Source organism: Mycteria americana, chromosome 2, assembly GCF_035582795.1.
Source record: "Mycteria americana isolate JAX WOST 10 ecotype Jacksonville Zoo and Gardens chromosome 2, USCA_MyAme_1.0, whole genome shotgun sequence".
In the NCBI taxonomy this organism is placed as follows: domain Eukaryota; kingdom Metazoa; phylum Chordata; class Aves; order Ciconiiformes; family Ciconiidae; genus Mycteria; species Mycteria americana.
Genome location: NC_134366.1, coordinates 113,814,713 through 113,827,785, shown reverse-complemented (window position 1 = coordinate 113,827,785; position 13,073 = coordinate 113,814,713). Strand labels below are relative to the sequence as shown.

At 39.0% G+C, this 13,073-nt stretch overlaps 1 protein-coding gene across 4 annotated transcripts in view; it reads right to left on the bottom strand.

Annotated features, from left to right (window-relative positions):
- TMX3 (thioredoxin related transmembrane protein 3) overlaps nt 1-5,534 on the bottom strand; it is a 31,541-nt gene extending 26,007 nt beyond the window's left edge. For 3 of the 4 annotated variants that reach the window (XM_075494296.1, XM_075494299.1, XM_075494298.1), the window contains exons 1-3: nt 5,435-5,534; nt 5,077-5,131; nt 625-664 (exon numbers count right to left, since the gene is read on the bottom strand). In XM_075494296.1, the coding sequence (XP_075350411.1) occupies nt 625-664; nt 5,077-5,131; nt 5,435-5,480 (141 nt within the window). In that variant the 5' untranslated portion in view covers nt 5,481-5,534. The remainder of the gene's footprint in view (nt 1-624; nt 665-5,076; nt 5,132-5,434) is intronic. The other variant, XM_075494297.1, reaches the window with a different exon arrangement.
- Nucleotides 5,535-13,073: the final 7,539 nt, after the last annotated feature.

Genomic DNA, 13,073 nt, shown 5'->3' with positions numbered 1-13,073 from the left:
ACAAGATCAGGTCACAACTTGACAAAGTTTGATTTTGTTTTCCTATACATTACTGATCAATTCTGAATCAGCATATATAGTTTTCCCCACTGAATTATACAATTTGGGAATTACAGTTCATATCTGGGTGAGCTAAAAAGAATTTTAGCTCATTCCCAAACAAGCTCAATCTTTTTAATAATTCCTTGCCTCTGAAATAAGGAGCACTGAATCTTTCCAAATATGTTAGAAAAGTAAAAGAAGCCTCTCATATATTTGATGTTGCAGTGCTAAACATCTAGAACACAAATTAGCTGGTATAACTAGAGAATGGAACTGTAAAAGTTCTGAACAGAGGTTATCACCTCCTGACTGTTAAGTAATCTGCTTTCCTTTTTTAAGGACTGTAAAATATAGGATGAAGCCTGTCTGCATCCAGTACTCAGCCTAATTCCTGGTTCATCCTGAACAATACAGACAGATTGCTTATCCATCCTGTCAGAAGAATTACTGTCATGCAATTTTTCTGTACCACGTACAAATGATTTTCCAAGCGATGAAGCAGCCTTACTACAGAATGCAGTATTGTACATTTTGTGTTTTGATTTCCACTAGCAGGTCTTCCCATTTTTCTTGTATACTCACATCTACAAGCCAAATATCATCTTTACGGTTTTCTTTAAACCTAGGAGGGGAAAAAAATTAAATCAGTATATGATATATCTGAAAATAAATAAGTGAAGTGCATGTGTGAAACAGGCAAAGTCTACAATTAAGTTGGTATAAAACTGTAGATACAAGAATTCTGTTTTGTTTCTTTCTTTGGGGTTGGGGGGGAAAGAGGACATAGTTATTTTTCAGTATCAAGATTGCCCCTGCACATGATACTACATACACAGTTGTGCCAATTAGGTTTCTATAACTATTTGCCAAGACCAAAAAAAAACCCAAAAAAACCCCAAAACAGGAAAACAGTAAGAAATCAGAAAACACACAAAAGATATTTGATTAGGATATGTAATCTAAGGAGAAGAAGTATTTTGCAGCTGTTTTAGTTATATTAAATACTGTTGTTCACTGTTTAGAAAGTGTTGCATTTTTATAGATCAACTAATACAGACTCCTAGAGCATTGGTTTACACTGTTAATCTTAGCTTTACTGAATGTAGACTAACTAAATTATCTTTAATGTTAACAGGCAAAGCAGTTTTAGTTCAACTTCCTTCAACATTCTACTACAGGTGTGTCTGTTTTTATCAAAGGTGCACACAAGAAACCAACTTATTAGAATAAAAATGTTCTAGTTATTGATAAAAAACAGAGATACACAGGTACTACTGAATGCTCTTAATGCTAAACAAATGACATCTTAATGAACTGACTAGCTTTATTAACTGTAAATCTGTCACTAAATGCTAAAACCTCTAAACCAAAAATAGAACATGATAAATCAAAGTTCCTTGATACGTCTTGAAATGTTGCTTACACATTTCACTGAACTGTTGTCACTACAGATCATAGAAATTATTGCATTACTTAACTATTTCTATGTTGAGAATTAAATAAGCCAGAATTTTAACCTAAGGTTTATTTTTGTAAAAGATGGGCTTCATAAAAGTGACTAGAACTGGGAGTAATGTCACATGCTACAAAATACATAACACTCTTACTGTAACACTCTTATTGTAAAAGGAGATGAATATATATATATAATTACACAATAAGTGTGTGATCTACGCTCTAAGTTAAGATCCAACTATTAGAAGTTATAGCCCAACTCATCAATTCCAAATATGCAGCATGCCTATAAATGGCTCATAGGCAGTAAGCAGAATCAAAGAACTTTTATTATATTTTATTTAAAGTTGAATAGATTTGTAATGGTCCATAATGGTCTTGAAGAAATACTAATGCTGATGCTGGTCTACTGTTTGAAAGAACGAATTCAGAAATCATGAATATAATCTAATTACAGCGCTGAGCATCTGAAACTTAGAATGGCAGCATTTCACTGGTAAATTCAAGCCTTTTTTGTTTTATTGACGGCATACCGAGGTTGCAAAGTTTGTACAGCAGAAAAAGTATTTGCAGGGACTAACATAAAACTGCAACAGGAAAGCAGCATTTTTGTCACAAAATTGCTTAGTCAACCACCTCACTAAAAATTTATTTCACCACCCTAAGTGCTACAGAGCTAATGAGAGAACTAGTTAAGAGTCTAGCATCTCCTGAGAACTCTAACAAAGCTCCAGCTAACTTCCAATTACAATGTCAAATAAGTGGTTATGATGCAAGAGGCAGAAAGCAGCTACTGAATCATCAGATCCTGGGCCGTGCTTTAATTTAGAATATCACCTTTGGTTTGTAAAAGAAGAATTTATTAGGAAATGTTCTCCTCCCCCTGCCACAGTATAACTGTTACGGGAGATTGCAAAGAGCATTAAAGCACTGAGAGAGGTAGACGAAAATCTTACAAAACCAGTAGACAGCAAGGAAAAGAGGGAAAGAAAGGAAACGTCTGGAGGCAGAACATTGCAATGGAATTTAATAACTTTGGCCTAAGATACTACAAAAAATATTGTAGTTTTTACAATAATAAATTTCAAGCTGTACCACTCATTTACAAGCACCTATTTAATCAACTTCCACAGAAACTAAAATCTGAAGTGTGACAAAAACCAACTATCTAAATTCATTCTGGTTTTGGTAATGTCAGTGATTAAATTGTTAGACAATATTAAGAAAGTTCAACACACTGTTGAAGAAAAATGGAAATCTCTGTACAAATGGGTATTTAAGCATTTTCTGAAGGTGCTGTTTCTCGGCCCTGTAAATACATTTCTGAGTGTACGATTTCAGTGTCTCTTTTTAACTGTGCTATGCAAACCTCTCTCTGTCAGCTGACACAGACACAATCATACTGGTGGGAAGATGACATAGGTGTTGCACATCCTTGGATCAAAATTATTTGTCTCAAATACATACAACTTCCCAACATTAGGCACTACATAATCAAATGTTGCCTCAACCTCCACTTAATCCATGTACCCCTCTTAATCATTAACGGTTAAAAGAAACCAGCATGAAGCAAAACTGAAGACCAAGGCCACAATTCCAAGGGCCTTAAACCAACCCAGCTGCTGTTTCTATTCCTCCCTGTCTCCCTTCTCACCCTCCTTGCACCATTTCTGATGCTTCTGATCCTGGGCTGAGCCACCAATGCATCCTAACAGACAGGAAAATACTTCCTTTTTTAGTCAGGTTACTTATCTGCTTCATTACCACACTGGAACAGGTCAGCAAATATCGCAGCGAGATGAGTACTGATCTAAGGCAGCCAGCAGTTCAATCAGCATAAGCTGATAAGAACCATAGCTCTTATTCTGCATCCCTTCCACAGCCCAGTTGGGTGATGCTGGCTAACTTGCACCTCTGTTAGTTCTTCTCTGCTACTTGTTTTCCTATATCCTGTAAGCTTGGAAAAGGGACCTGCATCTTGTGCCAGTAGGCATTGTTTGCAGCTACCAAAATTCAAATAAAACCCAAAGTTTTCAGCAACAGCAAAAACTCCATAATGTTTAGGTACCTATAAAACGGAAAACTTGAAACTTCCACCAGTCACTGCTCCCAATCTTTTTTTTTTTAAATTGTTTTCCTGATCTTTTTCATCATTTGCCAATTAGCTAAAAAAAACCCAAAACAAAAAAAAACCTGTCCTGAACAACTCACCATTTAATTCTTATTCCCAATTACAAACACAGGCATCTGTATAGTTTTCTAGTTGAACAAATCAACTGTTCTAAAATAGGATTTTCTTTTATCAGCTATTTCAAAAAAGTTATGTGACTACAGAATTATGCTTCTTCACTCCAAAGCATCAATTACATTTAAATTTACACCTGTGGAAACATGATATGGCAACGTGATGCGGGAGCACAGATACACGCTATTTTATTCACTTAGCCCCTTTATCTTCACTCCTTGAAAATATGAGGCAAGTTTCAAAAACAAGGTTTGAAAATCAAGTCTAAGCAGTTCCTGTGCTTCAGTTTCTTTTTCACAACACTTTAAACACAACTCAGAGATGCTGATGTATCTCTCTTCAGTACCCCTTCTATATGTTTCCATTCCCTCCCCCATAATTCCACTGCACCTCATTTGATCCTATGATTATATGCTCTAGCTGAATAAGCAATATAGTAAAAAAGTGAACGGTTTTCTAACTGTTTAGCTCTATGATGCAATTTATCATCGATTGAACCCTCACAAAAACATCGCCTTTGACTGGCTTCAATTTATCATAAAGCAGCCATCTAATGCCACTTTCTCCTCCCCTACCAGCTAGTATTTTCTATACCTTCTATTTCAGTTCTAATAATTGTGCTGCTTTGTAGCACTTTAGATCAACCTGCTGATCTGACAACAAAGAAAAAAATTCATTTTTGGAAAGTTAGTTTTTCTTGGGAACAGCAAGTATGTAGCCATCAAACTGCTAAAGCAAGGCAGTACATGAACAATGACACTACACAACCAAGTTAAGGGCAGGACTACCCATTTCAACACCTCCACAGTCTCAGGGCTAAATCTGTTGTCAAAGCACATTTTTACACTGGAATATAATTGGCACTTCAAGCAGCCATGAACTAGTCCTGCAGGCCTCCTTCTCCCTTCCGTTTCTGGCCATGCATGAATGCACTTATACTCGTTCTCCCAACTCCTTGTGGCAGCCACGCAGCAAACTCTAATGAAGAATTTGGTTAAACACAATCAGCTTTTATTTGGGGAAGGCATCAATCCACCAATATATTTACCCTACCAAAAAGAAAGAAAGAGCAAGGACACCTGAGAACGTTTTTGGCAACAGCACCTATAACAACAGCTTTAAAAAAAGTTGCAAAATTAAAGTGTTCCTCAGCTTCCTTAATTGCACCTACTTAATACAGGCCACAATCTTTCTGCCATTCCTGCTAAGACGAACTTTTCCAATGTGGCTTTCTTGACAACGACACTCTGCACAAAGCCGTCAGTCTGGGGTCATCCCCCCCGCAAAAAGACAAACAATATTTAAGTAAGAAGGCAAGACACTCCAGTACTTACGACTCATCTAGATCCTCCACAAAACCCGCACCTGATACCACCACATGTGCAACCACTGCGAGGTAAGGAAAAGCGTTCCGTGAGTGATCTCCGAACCAAACTGGGGGTGCTCACCCACGCCAGCTGATAGGCTCACCGTCAGCGCGCCCTTCCCCCTCCTCCCTCACGGCTCCAACGCTTTCCCACAGCCCCAGCCTTCCCCGCTGCCCCGCACCTCCCGCCCGTCCCCGGCCGCCGCAGCGCTGCCCGCTGCTCCCCTCGGCCCTTCTCCCGCCTCCGAAGCCCACCGCTTTCCCCCCCTCCGCCCACCAGGCCACAGCTCCCCGCCCGGAGCGGCCGGCGGCCGCCCGGCGGTTACCTGCCGCCCAGAGCAGGCACCGCCGCCGCACGCCCGCCGCTGCCATGTTGACAGGAGTCCCGGCACAGCCGGAAAGGGAAGCGGTGCGCGGCGCCGTCGACCTTTCCCCACTGCGCAGGCGCGGAGGACGCGGGCGGCGGGCGGGGTCCGCCAGCGGCGGTTGGGGCAGCTCTCCGCGAGCTGAGGCGGAGTGCGCGTGGGAAGGCGGCGGCGGTTCTGCCTGAGGGGAGTACCGGCAGCCACGGCCCGGCCCGGGGGCGGCGTGCCCCCCGCCCACTCCCGGGTCTCCGCGCCGCCGAATGGCGCCCTTGGAGGCGGGGGGGGGAGCAATTGTGACACCCTGACACGGTGAGGAGACGCGGCGTGGGTGGACGTTGTCATCTCCCCAGTGGTTTCCAGAGTCTGGCCCGCCAGACTCTCTCATTCAGTAAAATCAATGCTCTGATTCCTTGGAAAGTGAGTTTCAGCAGAAAACGGTGTACTACGTGTCATGTTGCCCGCTGTCTTCCATGGGTAGAGCTCATCCTGCACCACTGACTGATGCTGCTATGTCAGCAGCCCTCCTTCACCACGTTTATGAAAACCACGGGCTTGCTCCCTGCTGATTAACGTCCATATCATTCTGTTCAGCTTTCCTCATTCTTTCAAACGTGTTAGAGGCTTTCCTAGCTTCAACTAGCTTGTCTTTCTTTCAGTACAGATCTGCAGGTCCTGGAAGGGCAAGTAATCCAGCTGAGAAACCTTTTTAAAAAAAAAATCAGTTAAAGCAGGTCTGGGACTATTCAGCCTGGAGAGAGAAGGCTCAGGGGGATCTTATTAATGTGTGTAGGTACCTCAAGGGAGGGCACAAAGAGGATGGAGCCAGGCTCTTTCCAGTGGTGCCCAGTGACAGGACAAGAGGCAATGGGCACACTCTGAAACAGGAGGTTACCTCTGAATGTCAAGAAACACTTTTTCACTGTGAGGGTGACCAAGCACTGCCCATCAGTCTCTCACCTTGGAGATATTCAACAGCTGCCTGGACATGGTCCTGAACAACCAGCTCTAGGTGACCCTGCTCGAGCAGCGGGGTTGGACCAGATGACGTCCAGAGGTCCCTTCCAACCTCAACCTTTATGTGATTCCATGATCTGTTCCTTTTCAGTTTTGACTCCTTCAGTATAAGTTCTTATATATGCCTTTCTCCCCTATGCTGGAGTTACTTTCCTCAGCTGCACATGCAAATGTTTGAGGTCTTTGTTGGAGAAGGGTAGATTCTTTCCAGTGACAATTCAGTTCCTCTAACTTCAACGTTCAAGTCTCTTCTTCTAATGATAGGGTCTACACGCAGCAAACATTGCAGTTACCTCACCTTTGGGCTGCTCTGCGTGTGTGTGTGTGTATGCATGCATGTGTCTACACATGTGGATACATGTTCTCCTTCTCTAGCAATAAAAATGAACTGGCTATTGATTACCTTCCTCACTAGGCCATACCTGCCCCGGTGAGGACTTCCCCTTCACTTAATGCTTTGTGGGTATAGCATGTTGGATTCATTAAATGATCCCCAGAGTTGTCCAGGCCTTTAGAAAAGCCCACTACCATATCATAGGTTTATTGGCTGAGAAATAGGTTAAGACCTGAGAGTGTATGCCATAGCTCACATTCGAATTCAAAACTATCCGACTCTGACCTATGGTGGATGTATCTTTTTCTTACCCATGCTTCACTGAAAAATTATGCAGCATTACACATCTTGATAAGACTACCTTTTTTTTTTCTCCTCCCCCCACCCCCATCACTAAGAAAACTAATAAGTTGCTAACATCTGTATTGGATAAACTATGAGGATCATTCACTGAATACAGAGAATTTCTGTTCCACAACATTTCACTTTCTGTATACCACAGTTAGCTAAGCGGTGTCTGTATGCCTGACCAAATGAGAGCTGGCATCTGCTTTGATCCTAATCTAGCTGCTGTCTAGACTGAGACAATGAAAACAATTTACCCCATCAATCCTTTAGTGGAAAATCCATATGGGAGAAAATGGGAATAGCCAAGTAACTGTTAAATTAGTATAATCCTGTTCTCTTACTCAGGCAGTTCATGGTTGGTTTTAAATAACTTTTAAAATGGAAGGAACATTTTATATAGTTTTGTATAGATTTGAATAAAGTTATTTGCACATCCTTTAAGTCCTTTTTGTCAGCGTTGAAGTTTATTCTCCCTGCAAATAATGGAATATGATTTTTCTAACTTTTGCATTTTGTGAGCCAAAGTCATCTTCTACAAGCCTGTACACTATTCTTGAACTGTATTATTTTGAAATTGAAGGAGTAACTGTATATTTACTTCTTTGTAACTAAATTTATGTACACCCACATACACAACACTATGCTATATTTATTTATACAATTTATAGTGCAGCTTTACTGCCTAAAATGTGATATGCATATAAAAGATTGTTCTTGCACTGAAGCCAAGTAACAAAGTATCGTGGGAAAAGCATGCGACATGCAAAACAAATAAATAGAATAATGATAGATGAGATCTAGAGAAATCTCAAGGGTTTTTTTTGTGTGTGTTATTTCTACTATGAACATTTCATTTGGAAAAAAATACAGGATTAATAGATTACTATTAATAGATTACTAAACTCACTGGAGTTTAGTGTAAGAAAGATAATTAGAGAAGAAAAGGGATGACTTTGGTGAATGAATGGAGCAGGAGGTATGGGGAAAAAAAAAGACAGAGAAGGATAAGAAGCAAAAAGCACAGAGAATACTGTTGAAATCCTGGGAGGTACTGCAGGAAAAAGTAGGAACTATAGAGAGATCAGCAATCAATGAAACATTGGAAATTGAACAGACAAGTTCACATGCAAGGTTTCAAGGGCTCCTTCCAATCCATATTGTGTAGGAAGATTTAATGGTCCTGCTGTCCCAGATAGTTCTTTTTTTTAATCTGATAGATGGGGAGGTTCAACAAAGGCAAGATACAAGCTTTGCCTCGTGGCCTGCTAAGGCTGCTTTTCAGAGCTTTTTTGCTGTTGCAAGATTTTCAGTCTGTTTGTGCAGGTTGGCCACTCTTCTTGCCCCGTGTGAAGGGCAGGGAAAAGGACTTATCTATAACTCTGTCTAAATGATACGACGTGGACTTATTTTTACTGGAATGTGTGGAATTTTGCCTTAACAGAAATAATCTCTTTCAAATAATTTCCTGTCTAAGATTCATTAACATTGTAAACAGAATACCAACGTCAGTTTCAATACATGTAGGCATAAATAAAATACTTAGAATTTTGAAGTTCTTTGTGCACATCTTTATTATTATACAATGAACAGCGTATCTGTGACACCATGCTAAAGGAGACTTCCCATCACTGCCCAGCCAGGCATGAAAGGTTGTAGGGAAGATCTGACTAAAAGTGTAGAGAGGGGATGGAAGAGTGGAAAGAAAGAAAAGAAGAAAGACGGGGGGAAAAAAGAGGAAAGAAGGCAAAATGAGAGCTTGAACAAGAAAAAGAGGCACAGAAGAAGATGGAAGAGCATTCTGAGATGGACAAAGTTTTGGAGCTAGACTTGGTGGTGAGATGATAACGCAACCTACATGAAGAGCTTATGATAGGGAGGGAAGAAGTTATGAATTATGAAAAGCCAAAAAAATGAGATGCTGCAGAGAGGATGTCTTCTATCTAATGAAGAAGGCAAACCAAGAAATTCACATGCCTTCTAATTTTGCCACCCGTAGTATCTCTCGATGATGCTACTATTTTGGGGTACATTTTAATACTTGTTTTATATAAATTTTACTGTATATTTTGACTTCATTGTATATTATTTACTAAATATATTTGCTGTTATAGAACATGAAATGTGTAAACATCAAAATGAAGTTGACAAAATGCTATTTCTGAACATTTACACAAATATTTTACACAAGATGTTTTCCAGCTATTCATGTTTTCCTTGCTGTTATGTGAAATCTGAGAATGTGTGGAAAAATATATATTTTAATTTTAGTAGAATTAGTCCCAGAATTAACTTAGTAACTTCAAAATTAAAAGAGATTTCTTTTTGAAAGTATACAAAAATGTTTCTTATTACTTAACAAGGTACAGATGTTTCATACTTTGAGAATATTCACCTCCTTGGTATTTACCTTTTATCAAACAGTTAAGATTACAGTGCTCACAATTAAGAACTGCTGTCAAAGACATGTTAAGCAAAACAAAGGTCTAAATAAATACCACTCAAGTAGCTTTTCACATAAAGCAGATAGACTGTAGCAATGAAGGGGAAGGGAGGATATGCACTTTAATTTGAAAGTGGTAAGTGGACACTTGTGAACAAACGCTTCTTGTGTTGTTACATTTTTACATCTATGCACTCTTATAACTACATGCTGGCTACAGAATTGTTTGTCTTCATGTGTAATACAAGTACTATTACAAACAAGAATATCAGTAACTGTATCATTCAGTATTGAATTTTGTAATAGACAATATGCAAAGTTATGCTGCTATAAATAGTTTATATTAGTGCTGTTTATTTCTCTTCTGTTACAGGAATAAGCTGTACTGATATGTAGTATCTTCCCATAGCGACTGCATCTATGATAGTGGTTTTGTACCACTTTAACTGTGTCAGTACCTTCCTATAGATACAGCCTAAGGCTGTTTCATAAGGTGAACTAAACCAGTAATATGGTTGTCATTAATCATAGTTAAATTCAAAGCAGCGATAAACTTGTAGTGAAATAATTTCGTGTCTAATTGGAAGAACAGATAATTGCACATGTTCTGGTACACTTTGGAGATTTTTTTACATGCTTTGCAGGAGAATCCTTGCAGTTTTTGCAAGGCGCAACATGAAGTAGAATCTGAATTAAAACCATAATGTGGTGGCATTAATACTGTTGACACTGACAGCAGAATTTGGCTGATATTGTATTAACATTTCACCTTTCCATATAACTTTAGTTTTTAGAACAGCTTGAACTTATCCTTTTGGGGGGGGGGGCGATTTGTGGCTTGGAGATTGAATTATTTTTTTTTAAACATTACATTTTTACTTTCCTTTTATTACAGAGACACCTGGTGGTCTTTGGGTGTATTTACGAAAATAATATTTTCCTTTTTTTTGTCTGGGTTTACTTTAAAGTTTGCTTTATCTTTTATAATATATGACATATTTAGGACCTCCTACATTATGGTACTACATCATTTGAAAATTAAATTGAGAACATTTACATATTATCCAGTATGTACTAGATATTGATTCTCATGGTTGACCATGGATATTTTTCTTGCATCTTTCCTATCAGAGCTATATGGAGGAGAGATTTGGGCATATTATAGGCTAAGCGAAGCAAAAATATGTTTATTCCAAAATTTAATGTTAGAATAATCAGTATTTGTTTTTCATGTTTTCAGCATTCAGTTTATGTGTTTTATTTCTGAGTTGTCTGTTTTAAGAGATTGAAATGATGACCAAAAAGTTATGTCAGAACCAGTTTAATGTCCAGATTGACATGTTAGTACATCAAGGAAGTGCATTCTACACTAGAAACACTGACAAGAACAGGACTATGCTACCATAGAAAAGTTTTAATAATACTCCATGCATATGACATTTTATAAATAATAGGCAATTACAGGTAATTACGCAGCATAATAGGTAATTACACGGGATACTAATGCTAGATCTCTTCTCACACCACGCCCAGACTGGCAGGCAGGCAGAGTCAATCAGATCCTGGATCCTCTGGTGTTACAGCAGCTTCTTCCAGTTCCATCCTGCCACAGCAGCTCTTGACACCCAGAGCAGGGACCTGTTTGCACAGCTCAGCAGATTCATAACCTCCTTGTAACGCAGCTGGGCATGGCCACAAGCAGCTGGACAGGTGCTGTCATCCAGCCATGGCCTTCTTAACCAGCAGCTAGGTTTGGCTTATAGGTAAAAAAAAATCCCCATCCACACTTTCCACATGGGCATGTATTGCAAAGGAAGTTTTAAATGCTAGGTATCTATATTTTACTCAGGGTGGGGTGGGTGGGAGTCAAACTGAATTTTTGCAGCTAAAATGAATGCTATTCACTTCAAGGAGCACAAGTAACATAGGAGCATTCTTATCCAAATTTAGAATGTGGTTTTACAGCCTTTACTTTAGTGAAACAAAATTGGCATTGCAGTTATTTTTATTGGAAATTATCTTTGTGGGTTGTTTTTTTTTTTTTTTTTTTTATTTCGCAGTTATCAGACCTGTGCCCATGATGTCATTTAACAGTCTTTAAGAGCTAATTCATGCAGGTTTGGGTTTTTTTTTTTTTTTTTAGAAAAGTTTACAGACATTTTGAAGTGATTTTTTGCAACACTTACAACTGCATTTCAGTTGAGGAGTGGTTTTCACATCTGAATTTCTGTTATGCTTAGTGCAGTGATTTTCTGTATGTTGCAACAATGATTTGATATAGTTTGAAACTCCAAGAAAATAATTCATGCAAAAGAAATGTATGAAACTCTAGGGAGCTGTCCTATGCAAGATTTGTATTTAGTTTTATTATACTTTAATTTTTACAGTTCTGCTGGCTTCCAGAAAACTTGCCCATCACTCTGACTGTAGGAACCAGAACAGATTCGTGGTATTTTTGGAAGATCCAGAGGAAAAGTAAAGAGTTATTCAACAGTATTTTCTCCCCAACTTAGCCACATCATTTTCTACCAAAATATTCAGCATATAGGAAGAAAGAACACGAAAACAAAAGAAAATATGCTTTAAATTAATGTTAGTTAACATAGCTGGTAGTGTAATTTAAGTCAAAACATATTAGTAATGGTGTGGTCAGATAAATTTAGAAGTATTCTTCATGTGCAGCAGATGCCTGTCTCCTGACCCAAACTACAAGGTTATTTGCCAGGCAGCAAGAAGTTGAAATGACACACAGACAAAATTTTTAGTGAATTCTTAAGGACCTGATTCAGACGAATTAAAACAAAGATTACTTGTACATCTTGATGATTTTTATACCTGGTCTAGAAAACTGAATGCCTGTATTTGCAAGTTTTGTTTTTCTTTAACGGAGAAAGATGGTTGCAGCCAAAGTAATAATGCTTTTGGAATTTACATCGACTTGTTTGGCAGGAAGTTCTTCTTTAACTTGATGGAACTGTGCAGAATCCAGGATCTGAGAGCAAGCTTCCATTATTGTCACTCACTTAATAAGGGAACGGCTCCCCGTGGTACGGACTGAATGACTTACATGTCCCATACACTCTGAACCCACACCAGATGTAAAGTTAAACTAGAATACACTTTCCTGTTAGCTTTTATCAGTTTGGTGGGTTTTTTTAAAGTTTCATTGTTTCTTAGCACTAGTAAGTAGAGTTATCTTTTCCATTTCAGACTTTTCAGTTATGTCAGTGTTTGACATAAGAGAGTTACTAAAGCAATGGTTCCTTGCCGATAAACAATGTTACATAGCTTTTTTCTGTCATCCTGATGACTACCTGATTGGGTAGTGTCATGTAAGTGACAACACTTGCATGTCAGAAAGTTGCAAATCTGCAGGTGGAGCAGGAGGCATCCTCTGAGTGCCAGAAGTCACCACCTTCCAGCCTTCACCTTCATGGGAGGCTCCATTTTCCAACCTGGTAAGC